The sequence below is a fragment of the Apteryx mantelli genome, chromosome 3 (genome assembly GCF_036417845.1).
Source record: "Apteryx mantelli isolate bAptMan1 chromosome 3, bAptMan1.hap1, whole genome shotgun sequence".
In the NCBI taxonomy this organism is placed as follows: domain Eukaryota; kingdom Metazoa; phylum Chordata; class Aves; order Apterygiformes; family Apterygidae; genus Apteryx; species Apteryx mantelli.
In genome coordinates, this window is record NC_089980.1 from 16,455,826 (window position 1) to 16,477,902 (window position 22,077).

Below are 22,077 nucleotides of genomic sequence, written 5' to 3' on the forward strand. Positions count from 1 at the left end.
GTCTCAAAAACATTTTCAGTTTTCCTTCACAGTATATCATGTGTTATTCTGCATTCTTTGGTAAATGAGATTTCTTGCACATTCCAGAACAAACAGTAGTGAATGTATTTGCTGACCTTTTAAGGCTGTCAAATACCAAAACTCCTTGCTGTGTTCACTGCAAAATAAATAACTAATATTAAGTATGTATGTGTGTATATATACACACACACACAGATATGTTCAAAAAGATAACCAGAATTACGCAGGATGCAATGTAGAAGTGTCTGAAAGACTGATTAAATTAATTTTTGCATGGTTTTCAATCGCAATCCAATTGCAAAGGAGAATTGAAAAGCCCAAACTGATACTGAAGGCAAATAAGTAATTAGAATGAGCCATTAATCACTTATCATAGAAACTTTTAGTGGCTGCCTGATGAACTGAAACTGCACAGCAGAAGGCTTGAAAGGAGGGAGAAGGAGTAAAGAAAAGAGGAACCACCACCCCAAATAAACTCCCTTTACAGCCATCCGGAGAGACTGTCTCTGAAGGAGGCAAAGTGGTGCATGCACTGCTTACAAGTCTTCCTAAGAGTGGTCTGACTATGTCTCTGCATATAACGTCCCGCTCCCAGGGCAGGAGAAAAAAGACCATACAATTTGCCTTTCTCAGCTCTTTATGACTAACACATCCAGTATCTTTTCCCTGAATACTAGAAAACTACTCCTTAGCAACTTTATGGAAGAATGAAGAAAGAAGAGACATCAAAAAAAAATGTCCTCCCCACCTCCACCAGCTTTTGGAGGAAGCTTCCTCATCATCAATATCCCTTCTTCTCAAGGCAAGTCAGATGAAGTCTTATTGCCTCAGGTGATCTCCTTTAGTGCTAAAAATTGACAATGGCCTGGATATGACCCAACAGTGAGGTTTCTGCAGTTGCAGTGTGACATTTTCTTCTGGATCCCATGAAAATCTTGTAAGAGAAACACTCGTGCTAGTTACTGTAATGCACGCTTAGGAGAGGTTCTCCTTCGCTTGCATCCTCTTCCTAGAGCTATTCAACACAGCCAGTCCACGTGTTTCACTACTGCTGACTTCAAGAGCATTTTGGTTCTCAGACCAGACCGACTTTAAACATCCCTAGTGGTCAAGAAACCAATCGTACAAGTGATTTCATCTGCATCTGGGTTTGGTAGACCTCTTTATTTGGACACAACTTGCTCCTCAAGCTGGGATGCCAAGCATGCACCAAGACAGGGAATTTACTAGTCACCAAAGGATCTACAATATTCTGACATTAACCTGCATATTGCTTGTCCTTTGCTGACACTGACTCCACTGTCGCATCAGCGCACATCTGTTTCTCCATGTCTGGCCTTTCTCTTCCTATCGCCCTGTATTTAGAACCATCTCCCTGACACTTTCAGCTCAGGGGCATGCTGATAACTCAAGCTTCAAATGGCTCAGGCAGAAGAAACACCAGCACTTGGAAAATGTGTTCAGTAGGCTGAACACAAAACATGAGAAGTAACCCATTACCATGCGAGTATTTTTTACTGACCATCAGTGATATGATATTCCATGAGTTCAGCTCAAAAATAAAATGGCTGAGATTGCACTTTGATATTTTGACCCTTTCAAAATATCTGAGAAGTGTTTTGATAAGATAATTTGTTTATGCAATTATCACTGCATTATATTTCTTAGTAGGCTCTTTAAAGTTTAACTGCTTACTGTTCATTTTTCCTCATTCAGGGGTTCACAGTTTAGTTTCCCAACCTATAAGCAGTAAAAGTTTAAAATGACTACAAGTACAGCATAGGATTACTGCATTTTTAAGTTGGTTAGCTACATTAGGAATGTTTTTACAGGCAAAATTACATGGCTCTGCAGAAAATTTTACAAGCCAAGATATTTAGACATGTGCTACATCAGAAGTAGCACCATATGTTCTCATGCTTCAGCATGAAGGACAAAACGCCTATAAAATAAAAAGCAATGAAGTTTTTCCCAAAAGTTACTGCCCTGAGATCTTAAAAATATACACTTATTTCAAGTATCAAGTAATCAGACCAATCTAATTAAGAAGTGGATAATTAAAAGACTAACAGGTCACTAAATCATGCTCAGGACACATAACCTGAAGTTTGCTCTAGTTCATAAGTAGGATTAAAATAGTAACAGTACCCACATCTCTAATCTCTGGACAATTCTGAGACATTACATTGCACTCAGATGGTATTTCATGATAAAAAGAACCACTAAAAACTCAATACTTAGTGTGGCAGGAAGCTGCTGTAATTGCAGTAACTTTCTGTTCTCATGAAAAGAATTTTTACCTTAGTACTGTCATCACTTATCACAGAACAGAAATGTTTAGGCTGACATTTTTGAACATAGCAGCCTGATTCCCCAGCGAGTGTACGTTACTGCAGAGCTTTGAAAGTCTTGGACTGAATTCTGACAGGTGCCATGCATAAAACATTTTCAGAAACGACTGGGTTAGTTACTTTGTCCAAGTAATCTTCAGCTTTTGGCAGACAATGAGAGCCTTTACCCAGTCTTCTCTCAAACACAGCCACTCCTCCACAGGAGTTTAAACATTTCAGACTGCAGTACTTGATAGATAGCAGCAGCAACCATCCACCTGCCAGAAATAAGTCTGCTGGAAAAAATAGAAGAATCAATTAACCAAAAATCTCAAAATATACTAGTTCACCAAGATCCAATCTTCTACATCTGCCAAGTCACACAGATGTTCACACTATGGGAGGCACCATGGAGATTTACATCTACTAAGTACTACTTCCCCTGCTCCCTGGCACATTTGCAAGATGGCACATTATTGATTGACACTAAGGGTCAAATGACCATCTTGCCACAGGTTGTGTTCAGATTTTATTTATTTATTAAGTCTAAGACCACTTTCTTTTTCCATATTTAATCTCATGGAAGATGAGAAACCTGAAAGCCCCAGCTAATAGCTAACTGCACCCCAGATTCATATCAGCATCTCGATTTCCCAAATGAAGACAATTACAGTCACATAACCATTTCACAACAGCAAAAACGGGCCACCAGAACCAAGACAGAGAAATACAGATTGCTTTGCAAAAGCTATCACAGCACTTCATTTTTACTCAAAGTTTGGATTTATTGTGAACTTTTTGTTTTAAACCTGCAAGAAGAGTTCTTAAGCACCCCATAAATGGAAAAGGCACATTAACATATTCTGATGTCTGTTCCATGAAAAACATATAAATAAAAATAGCTTTGTTCCTCACTGGCCTGGTTAGCATAATTCAGGAAGGAAGGAAACAGTTTGCCTTAAAACTTGATTTTGAGAGGAAACACATTGAAAATGTTTGTATCAAGCTAATTGTTCATAAAGGTGTTTTCTAGGCATGTTAGTAACCTCAGCCCCATTCTTTACTCCACACACCAAACACAGATTTATATAAAAGAGAAGCTGTTAGAAAAGCGGTGTGATGCAAAAGAATAAGCAGCAGCCTAAAACTCAGAAGACCTAGATTTAAGGTCTAATTGGTGGTTGACTAATCCTGTTTGGTTATTTGTTTTGCTCAGTGTTCTTCAAGTGCAACATGAAGATCACAATACTTGTTTCCTTGGGAAATTGTTTTGAAGCCTACTGATAAAAAGTTCTAAATAATAATCAGGCACTACTAACAAGCATAATATTTAAGTCAGGTTAACAGTTCATCCATAGTTCTTCATAAGCATTAGGGCCTCCATTTTGCAAATACATTTTTTGACTTGTACTTCTGAGCTGTAGAGAAAAAAGGACCTTCTGATCGCTTTTCATTGCAATCAGGAGAACAAAGGAAGACAGCAGTGTCTTGCACTCCTTCAGGTCCTCCAGCTGGTACCACAGTCCCCGTCTCTGAAATTGCAGACTTCTTTGGGCCTTTGAGAAGCTGATAGGATCACTGAAAAGCAGAAGCAAGCTTGGCCAGCAAGAACCAGAGCAAGATTTTCACATCCAGAAGTGTAACAGATTGGGCCCAAAGAGAACAGACATACCGCAAATGCCATTTTCCAGCAGATGCACTAATCTGATTAGTCTGATGACCAATATATTGGAGATTTTCAGCCTCTCCTTTTGCCAGATGTTCACGAATTCAGCAAGATTTCAACATAGCACAGACAAAAAAAGTTACCACATAACATTTATTTTGGTGGCTTTCAGATCTGATATATTTGGGTTTGGTTGTTTAGGGTTAGGGTCTGAGGGTTTCTTTACTTTTCTGCACAATACACCTCCAGATTCCTCATTAGGTTTCTGGAGCAATAAAGGAACTGACCCTCAGACAGCCTTTCCCAGTTTGTTTTACCAGATAGACTGGGACACAAGTTCAGTACTTAGCACTGTATAAACAGTCATGCTACCCGGCTGAGGAAGCCAGTTGGTTGATTTATTCATCATCTAGCTAGCATGACTAAACACCTGAGCTCAAGAGATACACCTGAGCACCTGAATACTACACTGATGAGCAGAAACACACAGAAGATACACTGAGCCTCAGTGTTTTGAATTAAGATGTTCCTGGTCCCCTCGGAAACAACATTAACTAATGTTTGCACTCTCTGGATTTATTCTCTGTATTTTTTCACATTTTGGACAGTGGAAATTCTACCACTTTCATCTTCTATTACAGACCCCTTCTGACCAGTTTCAAGATCCTATGACTTCCTTGCATCATGATGTATTTCTGGGTAGCACTTCAAAAACAAATCAAGAAAAATTTAGCCAAGTTTTGGGGTTATTAAAAGTACTACTTAAAAATGTTAAGTTTGAGAGAAAATGTCCCCTGAATGCATTTCCTCAGTCAGCACCTTCTTTTCCTATAACCAAGGCAATGAATACCCAAAATCTCACAACAGGAGGAGAACGGACATGTAAGACTGATAACTCTCATCAACTTACTGAAAGATACATCTGCTAAGTGCACCTTTATCAAACACAAAAGCAGACAAAACCAAGACCTGCCACATTAAAAGCATAGAACCTTTCACATTGATAAATTCAATATTTTGCTCTCAAAGAATAATTATTTCATATTCAAACATCCTTATTAATCCTTCAAATGTACCTCCATTTTCCAAACAGATGTCAGAATCATCTCCGTCAACTGAGTGTGTTAGTTAAATAAATATATATATTAAAATAAAAACAGCATCAGGCAATAGAGCTGGAATAGAACGTGTTGCCCAGGAAACTGGCTCCTAGCTTCAGCACCCACAGCACACATTTTCAGGTGGCAGCTGATATGCATTGACTTATCTGTTCCATGCAACACACTTTGCTTGATTTGGGTGGTTGTAGAGTTACCATGAAAGAGGGTAAAGCAAGCCCCTTTTTAGGCTTCCACAAGTATCTTTCCAGTACTCCACGGGTCTGTAACTGCATATAATTGCAATAGTGTGATCAACACAAGGAGTTAGCACTATCCAATTCATTCTTGACAAAAGAAGGACGACGGAATGACTCGAGGTGATAAAACTCAGATCCAAGCTTCCAAAATAGTCTGATCAGTCATTCTGCATGCTGTCAGGCAACCAAGCAATTCATTTTTATCAGCCTAAGTACAACTCTTCAGCACATTATAAAAGATATCTTTCCATTTGACTACTTTTATATGGAAGGCAAAATGTCAGTACAGACACCTAAAGACTGAAAGCAGAGTTTGGCTTAATATGCTCAAGATGCTTTTTGTCCTCCTAACTCTCCAAATCATTCACCTGTGCTGTGGCAGCAAGCAGTCAACATGTAGCATTCAGTATTATTGATTGGAGTGTAGAGTTCAGGTGTCAAGTTCCAACAACAAGGAATAAATCAAAAAATTCTTAGCGCCTGTACCTGTAGGAGACTGATTCTGGGATCTTCTGCGTTAATTTAAGACTGCAGAGCCTTTGGTCTTGGAGGCTGGAGATCTGGTTAGGAGAAAAGAGTTGTTGGAATGCTTTGCTTTTATGTTATCTTTATGGACTGCATAATCTTTACTGCAGTATCTTTAATGACACTGCAAAAATCTAAAATTCAAAGTCTAACTTCAGGTTACAAAAATCTTAAAATAGATACAAGCAAGCAAGTCAAACTACAATAACAGGCAAGCGATGTCTGTAAAAGTGCTGCAAGAGCAAGGATATCTTGCTCTTGTCTGGGCACCCAGCTTGAGGGCAAGTCAGGTGCCCAAGGAGTGAAATGATCAAATACTTTAAAGGACTAAGACAATCTGCATGTTTAACCTTTAAGCATTCAGTTGAATGCATTTGGTGTATTGTTTTATTAGCTGCCTTCGATGAAGTGTTCTTTTGCTCTTTCAGAAACAAAGAGTATTTTTTAGAGACCCATCTTCAGGCCATCAATAATATTCTCAGACCACAAAAAACCATAAGATGGATATTTAGCATTAAGATTCACCCACTGTAAAACTAAAATGGACTCACAAACCAACAGGGGATGTGGGTCACCAATCAGTGCTTTTCCCCAGGTTTATCTGAGCTTAGCATGAATATGAGCAACATAATGATGAATAAACCCTGCAACCTTCGGTAAAAGTAAATATATTTTTTGAATCCAAGTTGCAAATATATATTCCAAAGCCTACAGCAAGTGCTGATCAAGCCAAATTTTTAAAATCCACAGGAATTTAAACAGATGCACTTAAAAGAAACAATCAGTTTTGAGGCCAAACATTTGAAAGAGATCTCACTATTTATCAAATAGAAGTTTGATATTGCAGGTTCTGTCTCATTAGAACCTTAAATTTAAACAAGATCATAAAAGCTTCAGAATATTTAGGTAACTTTGATGAAGTACCAAAATAGAGAACTTCAAAAGATATTCAATACTGTTGTTTATCACAGGGCTCACTGATCATAGCTGAAAGATAATGCATCTCTTATTCTTGACAATGTTTGAACAGTGCTGTGTTCGATTAGTCTAAACCACTTAAAATTATGATATGGATTTTTACAGGTCAGCATTACAAATACTGTCATCTTTCTCCCCATGCTCTGTCACCTGACAATGTGTGTAATCATCTAGTGCAAAGTTCACACAAATCATGCACAGGAAAAATACAGGGTCAAAGATTTGCTTGCTGAAGTACACAGGTGCAAAAAACTGCTAGATTCCTCCCCTCCCCAAACAATGTATAGGGAGGGACCAGTGCAAAGAAACCAGAAGTTTTATAGCAAAACTGACACATGTTGAACTAAGCTTATTTATTATTCACAGTCAGGCTTCACAGATCTGTTTATCCTTCAAGATAGCCTAGCTCAATATGGCACCTTTCCCATTTGCAATTAATACATCTGCAACTTTTTTCATGGTGTGGACCACATGCTCATGGACAGGTCTCAAACTATGATCCTGTTTCTTTTCTATGGATTTTACAAGATTAAAAGCATTAAAAATTTCACAAAGATACTAAGTGTGCATAGACTAGTATCATTAGGGCTTTTTTAATGACTGATGTATTTTTTTCCCCTCCCTCCCATGTTATAACTGTAGAATTAATTTCCTCTGAAACAAGTTACTGTTATTAATGGTATATCTCACTGTCTTGCAGTCCCACTGTCCAAGGCTCCTTCCAGGCTAATCCCTCCATTTCCTTATTTCATTTGGTATCTTTGAGTTGTAAGACTGTCTGAAAATTTGATCACAAGTGATCAGATTTCAAAAGAAGGACCTGAGACAGAACAAGCTTTTTTTTTTTTTGGGGGGGGGGGGGGAGGTAAGAGAGAAAGGTAGGTTTTTCTTGCTTGTTTATTTAGATGTGCTTTTAGGTTTCTTGATTGTAAATGCCCCACACATTATAGAAGATTCTTAATTCATGTATATAAGCACCACTAAAACCCTTCACAGTACTTCAGGTTTGCCATGAAGGTAAAGACCATATTATTAAGCCCTTGAGACATATTACAAACCACTGCTGGAGAACAAGGATATGGAAAAAAAGAAAAACGCATCCACATACAGAGGACTACAAGAGAACCACCTACAACAATTACAGCTTGCTATACTGGATCAGGCAACTGACCCAATCAGTCTTTCATTCCTTTTCCTATAGTGACCAGTACCAGCTGCTTTAGATGGAGGCACACAAAACCTCTTGCCATAAACAGAAATGAAATAACATGTCAGAGTGAAATTCATTCTTAGTTTCCATTAGGTAGATGGCAATTTATGCCTTAGACCAAAAGGATCACATCTCTCTTCCAAAGTGTCATGGATTTCCATGTTTTTACATTTCTTTGAATGTTACTGAATGAAAGATAATATGTATGATCCTTTTTAGGACCTCGACAGCTGTTGGGCTCAGTGTCATTTCACAGCAATGAGCATCTGGCTAAATGTGCTAATGGGGCTTAAGAGCTCAGTTACAATTGAGCATCCTATTAAAATACATTTCCAAATTCCATGGTCAAGTGTTCTAGCCCTTTTTCTTTACTAAGGCTTAATACTCCAGGTTTCTTCAGACAGACAAGTGGATACAGTGGACTCTTCTGCAGCTTCAAGTATGCAGCTGTAGTAAAACCTGTAGTAGTAAAACAAGCACTGCATGATTCAGGTTTAACCTTTTTGCAAGAACAGATGTGGTATATTAAAGACTGACTTCTTCCTGCGTGAAGCAGCAAAATTCAGAGCTCAGTGTTTCCATCCTAGCTAATTTGCTCAATGGAACCCACCCTTTAACTGTTCAAGAAGCACACACAGACAAGATTTATATCAAGATCATTACTTGAACATAATTCTAAGTGTTCTCTCAGTTACTATAGATCTGTGTATTTGACAATAAGACCTAAGATAATTAGTGAACTGAAGCACAGCTTGAGACATGACTTACTAGCTCAGAAACCAATCAGTTTTCATTGCTAGAGTCATTCTAAGTACACAAAGCTTTATTACACCTCGTTAAATACCCTCTAATTTGGAATTGCTTCCCTGTCCTATAGCACCTGTCAACACCTAAAGAATGTACTTGGTGTGTGTGTGAACGGTAAGTACAATATTTTCAGCACCACTCTACACTGACTGCTTTGTTCCTCACTGGGTATTATTAACCCGTTCAACTTGCTGTACAATCTGCAGCCCCCCATTATTACTTTTCTAATAAAATAAAAAAACTCACAAGAAAAAGAAAGGCTCCATTAATAGGTAGAGCTGGAAAGACAGGACACCCTTTGATTAACATGCACAGTACATCCTGCAAGGCTCAAGTGCTTAAACAAGCAGCACTTACCAAGAATTATAATAATATTTCAACTCTGCATTAAAACTGCCAGAGTTCAGAGAATTTGACAATTTAATCACTGTAATAGTTCTAAAAACATTTTACTATAATAATACCATAACATAGTAACTCAGAAAGCTGTTTGAAGGGCTACGTTGCACCATGGCCCCTCCTGAAGTTAAAGGTGCTCTCCCCAAGCAACGACTCCAACTAGGCTTTAACGTAAGGACTTTTCATCCTGGTACAAAAGTAGTCTGCCTATATATTTCAGGCAGACAACACTAACTGCCCCTCCAAGCTCCCGATGACTCAGAAAGCATCAGGAAGGCAAAGAGAAGGCAAATATCTTACAACTTGACCCAGTTATCATGAAAATAAATGAGCTTTTATGTTGGCTTCAGTACATGATGAAACAACCTCCTACTCACTACTTGAAAAATCTATTGTTTTCAAAACATACATTTAAATAAACCAAAAACCCCGCAACGCATCAGATGCGTCCCACGTAGAACACCAGTAAAGTCAGGGGAGCCACACAAACGCTGGCTTGCAGAGTTGGTCAAGACTCTGACACCACCGGCACAGTGATGCACTACGTCAGCCTTCCGCCTCTGGAGGTCTGCGTTCAAATGTCAGTGAAGTTCCAATGGACGCTCAAAACAAGAGATAAGGCCATAAATCTCAAATTAACCAGCCAGCCGGCATAGCTGCTAATCTCCATTTCATATTGGTTAAATGCTTGGAAGATAAGGGCACTACTCAGGTCTGAAGCGAGGGTTACTGACAGGACTGTGTCAATGCTTCTGTGCAACTGCAATATGCCTGGCCCTGGCCACATACACTGGGGGAAGTGAGGAACTGGTTCAGCAACATAAAAGACTAATTCACCCATAAATGATTCACCCATAAAAGACTAATTAAAATTAAACATATTTTTAAATCTCTTCCAAATAACTTGCCTGAACTAGGGGTATCTCCCATTCCCTCTATAGGAGCCCCATTCACAAAAATTTTTTTTTTTTTTTTTTTTAAAACTCCTCTGGCCTTCACACTGAAAGGTATTTGTGTTTAAAAGAACAGTAACACATTGAGGTGCTATTCAAAATGGATAAAATCTGCACTCCACTCTCTACCTTTTGAAAGTTATTTCCTTTGAAACATTACCTTTATTGGTGAGTCCTTCTTTGAGGGCCAATTAATCAGAAGGAAACTAGTCTTTAAATAATTTGTCTTCAATAAACTGCCTATCTTGTCCAGCCTTGAACCTGTCTAGCTCTGCTGTGCTTACCTTTGCACAAACTGAAAATGGTACCTCAAGAGGGCAAAAGCTCTTGCTTGTTATTCTATTCACCATCACTTCCCTCCTGCCTTATTAATGCACACAGTCATCACAGGCTAGCTAACAGAGACTTTGCTCTTAAAGATATGTGGCACACTGGTGATGATTTAAAGATAACATATCACTTCCAGGAACCCCTTCCCTGCTCTGGCACTCACAGTGAAAGGGTCACTGCCTGTATCAAGGAAAGACTGAATTAGCATCAAGGCCTGACAGCCAAAATAAAGACATCTGTGCAGCAGAAGCAGCACTCTAAAGGGAAAAGTAAGGAAGCAGAGAAAAGAGATGAGAAGAAGGCTCTGTACAGGTAAACCCTAGGCAGGCTTATCCTCTTTTTTTTTTTTTTTTTTTAAAGTGCATAACAAGGTTCATGTTTTCAATCAATCAGTGATTCAAAATAACCTCCACATCTGTATCTGCAGAACGGCTACCTAACCAAACATCCCCCAACCTCTAATGGAGCAATAACTATTCCTACCTAAATGTAGGATTTGGCATTCATCCTTATTACATTCCATTGTATTGTTAAGACTAGTTGTCAAGATGCTATCATTCAAATTGCTTTCGGACCTTCCCACAAAGTGTCATCTTGAATTTTACAAAGTATACACTCCATTCCTTTAGCAAGTTATGAAAGAAAACAGTGAAGAACGACAGACACCTGTGAAAGCTCAATTCTGATATAGCCTTCCTGAAAGGGCAAGAAGTACAGACAATTACTGAGAAGATGCATCTCTAGACACATTTTCCAAACTGCTGTGGACCTACCTTATGGGAGTTTAATCAAGCCATGCTTCCCTAGCTTGCTAGGGGATATCAGGTGAGACAGGGCCAAAACCCTTCCTAGCTCAAGATAGTTACATTCCCTATCCCCCACTCTCCCCAGCGCCTGTTACTTTACAATACATAGGAGAGAGATTGTTTTGTATCATTATTCTTAACAAGTTTACCTCAACTTATTTCCTCCTTACCACCTAGACATTTAAAAAGTTTAGTTACTTGTTCCAGTATTTTTCCAGATATTATTATTAAATTGACAATTCCACAGTTTTCTCATTATTCTTTTCCCCCTCAAGACTGGAAAATCACCATAGTCTCTCTTCCAAAACTTCACTCATCTCCTTTAAAGATATCAAAGAAGAGATTGAGATTCTCCTTAGAGAATTTACTATGAACTTTATCAGGCCTAGCTTACTTGGAGGAAAAAAAACAAAAAAACCCACTAATTATTTTTCTCCTCTTTCCTTTCCTTTTTTTAAGTTTGAGGTCTTACTAGAATGGTTTTAGCCATCCGATCACCGTTCACTAAATGGACTAAGATGGAATCAAAAAGTAAAAATCCATCAATGAAAAATCCAGCATCACTTGTAGATGGTATTAAGTAGAAGAGTAGCCATCATCTCCCTTGTGATAGTAAAATACTTGCAGAATGCTTTTGTCCTTTAAGCCCTTGGTTAGCTGTACTTTCCAACAGCCTTTCTCATTACATCCTCATGGGCTTCTACAGTACACAAGTGCAGAAATAGTACCGTGCACACATTTTCATGCATGTGGTTTCTTTTAAGTATGGTCTCAAAAACACCTCAGCTCACATTCTTCTTCTACACTCAGAGGAACTGGATCTCACTCCCACTATGTGAACTTCGGTGTTGATTTCCTAATCGCTGAGGAGCTCACAACCTAAATGCACTGGTCTTTAACTGTACCACCTACCCTTCTTCCACACTGGGCCCTTAAATGGCAGGGGGATAGGCTGTTTGGTGAGTGATATTTTTGTTTGTTTTGAAGAACACCACAGTAGGTAAGAAAATCCCACCCAGAATGCTCTCAGCTGACAACAAGTCTTCAACCCGAGACAGGTGTTATTCATGCACTGCTTGTCCTGCCTGCCCTAAAAGCATTAACAAAACCAAGGGGGTAGGTAAGGCTTCAGCTAAGCATTCAACACTTAAGCATTCAGAAGCCTTCACCAGGCACTTCAGAAATACTAGCACAGAAGCTGGAAGTGGTGAGTTCACGCAAAGTGTTACATACCATGTGTGGCTGTGGTTTAGTTGCAGTCCTGGAAGGGGGGGGACTGTTAAGCTGAATCCTTCCTATGCATTCCCACTTTAAAGTGTAGTGCAACCTCCTATCTCCCACCAAATAGCTACAGAGGGAAGCACATCTCTGCAGTCAGCACTGGCTGATTCCCACTCTGATCCTCAGCTGAACTTCTCAGGAACCAGAGTGCTGCAACATTCAGCCAGCTGGTTTAAACCAGACAAGCTTCTTTATAAACAGACAGTCTTCCCATTAAGATTCACATACTTTTACTGGAAAGATGATCCAGCATATACTCAAACATTTAAAGCAGAACTATTTTTGCCAGTGAAGTTAAAGAAATGTAAACGTAAAGTTCTCCCGTAAGCCCTCAGACATGAGTTTCTAGTAGTTTCATAGCTCTCGTATTATAAGCCATGTTTTAGCTTGGCAAATTACCCCACAGAAATGACTTTGTCAATAAATACAGCATGCTCTAATCACATACATACTCACATATCAGGCCTCAGTTCTCTTGCAGTCTAATGTCTGAACCCGATTTATGAGTCTGATGTAAATCCTATGGAATTCAACTGAAAGGCTCCCATTGACATGAAAGTTTTAGAATTCTATACTTAAAAAAATAAACCCCTGAAATAAATAGATTAATTCACAGTGACAAGTAGAAATTCTATCGACCCTGTAGCCTTTGTTTATACAGCAGGTTACTCCTAAGAGTAAATAATATTGTATTAGGCTCTAAATGTCAGATGTGTATTGGGTGCCATCAGGAAAGTTCAATTTACACGCAAAGTATTGTGCACTGCTACGAATGACAAGCAAATTATTTTCATTTCAATTGTATGAGAAGTAACATGTAAGCAAGCCTACACAGACACGTGACATCATTTCACTATTTGAGCAGCAGGATAGGAGCTATTTCCACTGAAATTAACTCAGTAACATTATTACTGATTTTTGCTCTCTGAAGTCACACTGCACTTTCCTCTTTTTACTCAAAGCAGTAGGTTCTTATTTTATTTTCCTTATAAGCAGCAACGCATTTATAGCAGAATTTTTCAAAATTTAAGCCGAGTCTCCATTTAAGCCAATACTTTTGCTCGAGAGACAGCATTGCATTTGTTCTGTACATGAGTCCTCGCACCTCCAGCAGCGCTTACAGGGTTAGTCAGCACTTTTATTTCTAGTCATTAATAACCTTAGCAGGAAGCAAAAAGCACATCTGAAAGCCTTCTGATATTTTCCTTTCACACAAAAGTCAAAGCCCAGAATAAAACAAAAGACTTCTAAAATAGAAAATTTACAATAAACTGCTTAGAATAAAAAACACTTAGATTGCAAATCCTGAACACATTAATTTATATTTTTGCACCCACATATTTGTGTCAGAGTTAAAGATTGTCATGTATTATTTGAGACTGCATAAGCATTCACTGTAAAATGTTTTTACCACTGCTATCTTCTACCTAATTTCAGCCATCTTCCTATCCCAAATAGCCCTGTGCTCATTAACCAGAACATTTTAAGAGGGATTACAGCAAAAGATCGTTAACTGCTACAACACACCTCGTATTTGGTTAGAGCTTTTAAAATGAAATATGTTTTCAGCTAACAAGCATCAAGCCAAACAGAGCTTTCAGACCCCACTTCTGGGACTCCACAGCTTGAGGGCGCCCGTTTCAGAAGAGACAACGGACCAAAGACAACTTCTCATGTCCCTCATGGGAGCTTAAAAGATGCAGGAGGCCCAAACAACGAATGCATATACCATATCCTGTAATGCGGACTATAGCTACACACCGCATTTCTGAAACCATCATAACATTATATTGCTTAAGAGTTTGACTAAAGCCTGCAGAGATTCCATCTCTGTTCCCTGTATATTTACATACAAAATTTTGGTATCAATAACTGCATATGACTGAATACATTGCTTCCCTGTGGTCATGCAAGTGCTAACAAGACCAGAACTCAGGGTAAATAGGAGCTATTAGTTATGGATGGAAGATTTTATTTCAACAGAAATAGCTGGGCTGTCTGCAAACATGCTTTCCAAGAAAGAAGAGCAATTTCAGGTGGACAGTATAGTACTTCTCAGAGCAAGGTCTGATATGCAGAGGAATACCTTCTCTTCTCAGACCTGATTTGGAGTCCACACAAGGCAATGGAGGCCATTCCATCTCATCCAAAGGGAGATGCGCCAGGCCTCTACTGAGCCGGGTAAGTTCCAATTACATGGTTAAAATATATTATTTCTATAGAAGAGTCAAAAGATGTTACTCTTCACTATTTACCATTTATCAACACAAAAACTTCATTCTTGCTGCTCAAACAAATGACAGTCACAGAAGTACTGCTGTAACATTGGAAATGCCCTGCAAAATAATCAAATGGCCGTGCAATCAGCCTACTAGCTGAATATATTCTGAATTTTAAAGCAAACTAGGTTTTCACCAACATGATATAATAGACTTACTACTTGATTTGGGGATAAGAATCAAAAATAGCATCCTTTTACATTGCTCATCTGAGTTTAAGGCCAGGTTTCCACACCACTTTCTTACCTATGTTTGCACAATTTTAGCATTTCTTGCTGCAGATGCAAAATTGGCATTTTTGTTACAAGCTCAATGTACAGCTCCCAGTCTGTACTCAGTTGGCAGGTTCATGTATACAGGAACACATAAAACATGCCAATTAAGGTTTACAGATTACATTTGCAGTGATGGTAAATTATATTGGTCAGCGCTTCTAGCACTTTTGTGCAACTTCTTCCCTAAAAGGCCGGGGGGGGGGGGGAGGTAGGAGAGCAGCAGTTGAGCCTAGCTGTGAGGATGTGAAGACAAAGTCTTTTCCTCAAGTTTTTAAGGGTTATTCCTTACAGCAAAGCTCACAAGAGTTTAACATTTGACCAAAATGAGACAAAAAGTCAGACCAAAGCCAGAAGTCAACTCACAGCTAACATCTACCTCATGCTTATATCAAATTACATAAACATGAGAGAGGCTTGACAACTTATCGGGGTGCAAATTCCTCTGCAAAAGTGATTAACACAAAGGGTGGGACAGGCGATGCTCTGATCCAGGTCAATAAACAGACTCCCAAATCACTGGCTCCCCTCTCCAGCTCCCTGTTATCTGAGTCACAGCTGTGGCTATTTGAGATGCCCTGCACAAAGCAGGTCAGTCACCTCAGGTTTAAAGTAACAACTGCTGTCATCCCACTGTTAAAAACACGACAAAAAAGAACTATTTGGATTGAAAACACCAGAAAGCCCACCGGGCTGGGAGCAGAAAAACTGTATCCTTGTCTGTGAATGAGTTTGAAAAATGCATACTTAAGGCCTTAAATCACCTTTCTATGTAACCAGTGAATACATTCATGAACATCATGGGTAAAAGTAAGAAGTCTCTAGGAAGTTGTTTCCATACTACATGCTACTTACAAGTCAGTGTTGTTCGCTTATTTTAACTGAACTGAATGGAGAAAGAAATACAGCATTTAAAGGAAGTTTTGCAAGGTCAACATTTAGAACTTACTTATTTGCATCTTCACATAGTTTTCATACAATCACCTTATTAATTACCTGTTTTAAAAATTAATTTGAAGTCTCTACACTTACCGCTCTGGAGTTTATCAGCCCTGTGGAATACGCACATGTCACTGAAAGTAATCTGGATTTACACCTACAAAGCAGGTTATCTCAGCTGAAGGCATTCTGCAAGTTATTCATCAAAGATAAATGGACTGATGCGAGACAGCAACATGATAAATGCTGAGGACAGCACCCGGCAGAGAGCTCACTGTCTCCATCTCACAAGCAGATCCAACAACAAGCAGTCAGTTCCAGCGATGGCAGAAAGACTTCTCGCAGCTGCTTATAAAATGGCAACACATGAACTCCATCCGAGACAATTTATTATGGCAAAATCCTCACTTTCTACATACAAAGAACTGAGAAATGAGTTTTCAGATATAAATAAGATGCTGACTTCTTTTATGAAAAGATCTCAGAGCATGTAGAAGAAAAGAGCAGACTACAGAAATTTTGCCAAGTCTACAAAAAGTTATTTCAACAACAGAAGATGTTTATTTGAATTTTGTTTTTAATTATTTCATTTACTCTATTCCAATCCATATTCATTTCAATAATATTGTCATAACCACTTGTCTCCCAAAATACCAAGATACTTACATTGTGCCTATCTTAAAAAAAAAAGTTAATTGCAATCAGTGGGGATATCAGCTCCTTAAAGCTAGGCATGTTCATTGGGTATCTTCCTAAAGGGCAGCAATAACAACAAATATCCCTTAGGATCTTCCTTAACCTTTAATTTGTTATAATTAAATACATGCAAAAATCAAGGCTTTGGAAAGCTTTAGGAGTATCAGATTCATTTATATTGAGCCTAGCTCTTCATCTGGCATCTTCTCCAGAGTTTATGGAAAAGCATGTAAGAAGCTTTCCATCAATAAAGAGGAAATGTTAAAATTTTCAAAGCTATAGACAGACTAGCTTAGAAAGTTGGAAATGAAATTGGAGACATTCACCTCCATTCTGCCGACTCAAATATAGACAGCATAAGAAACACACATAACTCCTCCCTATCTGATACCTGATGTAAACATAAGTCTACATAGGGACAGTTTATGTCTACCAACCACCGGGCAGAATCAAGTCCAAAAGTTGCTTCTTGATACCTTACACAAGCACTCAAGATGAACTTTTTCCTCCACTTTTTCATCAATCCACCTAAAACCTGGCAGAAGGACAACTGGGTATACCCCAATTATTTATCAAGTCAGTTAATACTAACATCAGACTTGTTACCTTTCATTTCACATAAAATACTATTCTTTTTCCAAAAGTGTTGACACAGAACTGAAACTACCTTAGGAATTTTGAAAAACAAGCTCTCACTAAATATATTGACCCACCATTCATTCCATTGTATACACTTCTGTGGTGAGGTGACAGGTCATCTGTTACTTGTCTCCTGAGGGTACCTTCTCTGCTGCCTCCACTGAGATGTTTGAGATGCTCTGGGCTCCCTCCAAAATGTTGTTTGAGGTGCTCAGGGCTCGTACCCCTCACTTTGTGCAGATGTTCTGGGCTTCCGCTTGGTGTGTGCTTTTGAAGATGATCTGGGCTGCCACTGCTGTGCTTTTGATGCTCAGGGCTACTGCCAGGCCTGTGCTTTTGAAAGTGTTCAGGGCTACTACTCAGAACGTGCTTTGGGAGAGTTTCTGGACTGCTGCTGCTGTGCTTTTGTTGCTCAGGTGCTTTGACAAGGGTTTTGTGATGTTCTGGACTTGGTCCTTTCAGGTGATGATCAGGACTGCCAGAACCCCTAGGCTTCTGGAGATGCTCTGGGCTGATGCTCCTGTGTTTCGGATGCTCAGGGCTTCCTTCACCCCTGGTTTTTTGAAGATGTTCTGGACTAGTACTCGGATGATGTTTATGATGGTCTGGACTGTCTGTACTTCCAGTGCTAGAAGTACTACTTCCATCACCAACATCTCTTATGGATGTACTTGTTGCAGTTAACTGGCACAGGCTGATTTGGCTGTCAATAGAGCTCCGGCTGCCTGCTCCACCAGTCTTCTCCTCATCCAGCAACACACACAATTCTTTTAGTTCCAGGTTTTCTTTAACCACTTCTTCTTGCCTCACTTCTAATTCTTTCAGCTTCTGTAGGTATAAGGCAACCTCTTTGTGCATAATGCTAGCACTGTACCTGCCCAGTCTCTGCCACTCACGGGATACCTTCTTGCCTTTCTGCCTATCATCATCCAGAAAGCAACAAAGGTCTCTCAGTTCCTGGTTATCTTCTTGCAGCTTCTGATTGATATCCTTTAAAAGAAAGATAAGCATGAGAGAAGAGTGTCTAAAAAAATTAACACTATACCATTAGCATTATACAAGTCAGTGAACAGCACTGCTACAAACCATCGGCTAAGCACTCAAGTAAGGCATAAACAATTGTGTGTTTAGATCTGGCATATTATAACTGCACCATGTTTCATACTAACAGAACACCTGTCCAGTACAAAACTGAATATGCAGAGCTAATTTGGAAAGGTTCAATGACTAACTTCCAATATGGTATGAAAATTTCAGGTGTCTAATTAATGCCCAAAGGAAAAACAAAAAAAACAAAAACACAATGAAAAATTCAGATGATCATACTCTCTCATGATGTTCTCACTCCCTCAAAAATACTCACTTGTAAAGTTATTGCTGACTAAAACCAGAAAGTACATCAGAAATGGTAATCTCACTCAGATAGTTAACAACATTTATATTCTCTATTCCTTAAAGCATATTCACATACAAAACGAACTTTTTAGAGATTTAAAATATTTGGGTTTTGTTTGATTTTGCTTCGGATTTGCATAAAAGAATCTTGTCTGTTCTCACTTAATCAGAATTGGTTCAATCACTCTGAAATGAAATAATCTGCTTTAATAGATTTTTCACTTCTAACAAAACAAAGTAGTACCTGTTCCCAGTGCCCTTCTCTAACTGAAGAACAGTAATGCTCTGAAGAAAAAACGTTCAGGCTCTTACTGTAGCAGAATAATACAGCAAAGAAAACATTTTCAGTATTTCGCCATCCTACTTTTACTAAACTGGCTTGTAACCATATTTGTCTTCTCTGGTCTAAATATTCTTCCCTTATGTCTGGTATTACAAGCTTAGCCTTATGGAAAGACCATTCTAGCACAGTTTCTTAAAATAAAAAAGGAAGCTTTTGCAACTCTGCTGGGTGCATGCATGAGTGTGTGACCTTCCTCTCAAAATGACTTTGAACTTGACCAGTTTCAACCCAGCTTTGACAAAGGAAAAGTCTCAATGAGGTTGCAAGGTAACCTGAAAAACCTATACAGGATAGGGATTCTTCAGATGACCCCATGGTGGAAAAAAGTTTAAGTGACAGCCCACAGTTTATCAGTCAGAGTATCTAAGCAGGCAGCAGCCATCCACTCAAGCCAGGCACAGCTGTTCATCGTTACTCATGGACCTGTTCCTTCACATGGGACAAAGAAGCAAGTAGGTACCCACACACCACTGAAATCCATTGGAGCCCAGAGACCTTGTTCTCCCAAATTCCTTTTAAAAGTTTCAGCTGAGACATCTGAACAAAAGGTGGAAGCTGAACATCACTTAGGAAGTTCAGAATTGAGAGAGGAATTTGTCACTCCTTCCTACACATTTTGGCATGCTTTGTTACTTATCTGGCAGATCTATAAACCCATATAACATCACAACACCTTTGAACATAACCAGGAGAATGATATTGCTGTTGTAATTTAAATTGCATTTAAAATGTAAGCTCTGTTTTCACTAAGCTAATATCATTGATGGGTCTCTTTTACCCCCAGACACCTTCTATTGTCAAAATGGAGGGAGGGAGGCAGGATTGCTGTACGCTGCAGAACAGGAAAGCTTGGATTATCAAAGACACTTTCTCAATAATTTAGTTGTCTAAAACCATTCTACAAGTCATGAACTCTCTTCTGTTGTACCCTCACATAACAATTCAAAAGGCCACACTGCACCTGGGTCTCTCCTCCTCTCCAACCTCACCTCAGCTAAGGAATTTTACAAAAAGTGCCACATGTCACAGCAACAAGACAGATAATGCTTTGTAGTCACGTCCACTTTAAAGTAACTTTCAAGTTCTCCAGCACAGTTATACCCGGTACATCAGGGAAATTCTCTGGCAGTAGTTACGCTGTCTTCCCAATTCTCAGAAGCAGGGAAGGAAACATTAGGGACTACGCTTCCCACCTAGCAAGAGTTAAATTAAGAAGGCATAAATCATCACAGACTTGGTCTGCCTCTCAGTGCAGTCTGTGAAAGTACACCATTGAAAGTGACTTCCTTAGAGATGCATCCTCAGATGTCCTTTCCAGACAAGGAAACTAGGGAATGATTCTCATCACTCCAAGGCAGAGCCTAGTAAGTCATCTTAAAAAACGTGACAGAAAACAGCATAGGCAAAACAAAACCTTTTGAATCTCTACAGCTCCGCACATTGTATTCTTTCACATGTATTTCAGATAGAAACACTGAATCTTACCAGAAACCAATGAAGTCTACCGCAAAGGTGACAAGAATTAGATGTTCCCATCAGCCCAAAGCGCAGTGGGACACATTATAGAACAGCTGTGCTCCACAGACCGCGGAACAGTTTCTCACCGCTTTTAACCGGGCACTTCATTTCAAGCAGGCTCAAACCCTGTTCGCTTTTCACGCCATTCTCGGCAAGAACCGCCAGCACATTCACCTGACGAGGGCTCGGCGAAGCCACTCGCGGGAGATGCACTCGTGTGCCCGGCACCTACGTGCAGGGAAGTTTTCCGCGCAAGGACCCCGCGCCGCGGGAAGGTCGCCAGCCCCCGCGCCCCCCACCTCGGCCCCGGGGCACCGTCGCAGCTCGGGGGCCGCCGGCCCACGCCCCACGCGTGCCGGCAGCTCCGCCGGGCGCAGCTTCGGCCCTGCTCCCCGGCACCGCTCCGTGCCCGCCGCTCCGGCACGGGCGGGCTCCCTTTCTCGCCGCCGCGATGCGCTGGGGACACACCGGAGAAACTCGCCCCGCCGCCCCCGCTACCTTCAAGCCGCGGATCTCGCCGAGGTGGAGCTGGAGGCGGCGGTTCACCTCGCGGATGAGGTTGCTGTGGTCCAGCATCGCGCTCATCTTCTCGGCCTCGGCCCGGCGGAGGCTGCGGATCAGCTCCTCCTTGCTCCACGTGAGCAGCTCCTCGTCGGACACCTTGGACAAGTCCTCGGCCGCCGCCGCCGCCCCGCAACTTTCCGCCGCCGCCGCCGCTTTCGACATGGTGGCGGCCAAAGGGCCCGAGCCCGAGCCCGGCGGGCTCCTCACGCCCCGGGCGCCCCGCGGAGGCAGCCCCGCAACACCGCCCCAGCCGAGGGCAAGGGCAAGGGGGCGAGCCCGGAGCGCCGCGGGCAGCTCTTCCCGAAAGGGGGGGGGGGCGCCCCGCTTCCAGCGAGGGCGGGCAGCGCTCCGCCCGGCTAGTTCGTGCCTCCTGTGCCGGTATAGGGTTGGGGGGGGGGGGGGGAGGTTACGAAGGGAATCACCTCCGGCCCCAAGCAGCGGATCCTGGAAAAAGAGAGGAAGAGGAGAAGGAAAGGGTGTGGAGGAAGCCGGGCTAGAGTCTGGGGAGCAAACTTCCCCCTTCCAAAGGAGGAAGAAAAAAAACAAAAAACCCCAGGTCTTTCAACAAGTCAACGGTAGCAGCGTGCGTCTCGTCCTCCCTGCTCCTTAAGAGCTGCTCGTCCCTTGAAGCCGTGCTGTCTAACGAGGGCTGCTGTGGCAATCGATTTCTCTTCGGGTGGCAGATGAAGCCACGCAACAGATGAACGCAAAGTCCCGAGCCGAAGCCCCATCGTGCACGGACAGACAGACGGGCGGGCGGGCAGAAGCG

General features: G+C 40.7%; 1 protein-coding gene across 12 annotated transcripts in view; it reads right to left on the reverse strand.

Moving 5' to 3' along the window:
* The window catches only part of CCDC85A (coiled-coil domain containing 85A), a 106,661-nt gene extending 84,956 nt beyond the window's left edge, over positions 1–21,705 (reverse strand). For 8 of the 12 annotated variants that reach the window (XM_067292753.1, XM_067292755.1, XM_067292751.1 and 5 more), the window contains exons 1-2: positions 21,213–21,705; positions 17,563–18,478 (exon numbers count right to left, since the gene is read on the reverse strand). In XM_067292753.1, coding sequence (XP_067148854.1) covers positions 17,563–18,478; positions 21,213–21,470 — 1,174 coding nt within the window. In that variant the 5' untranslated portion in view covers positions 21,471–21,705. Of the gene's footprint in view, positions 1–5,860; positions 5,935–17,562; positions 18,479–21,212 lie in introns of all 12 variants that reach the window. The other 4 variants (XM_067292759.1, XM_067292758.1, XM_067292750.1 and 1 more) reach the window with 2 other exon arrangements.
* Between the last annotated feature and the right edge of the window lie 372 nt (positions 21,706–22,077).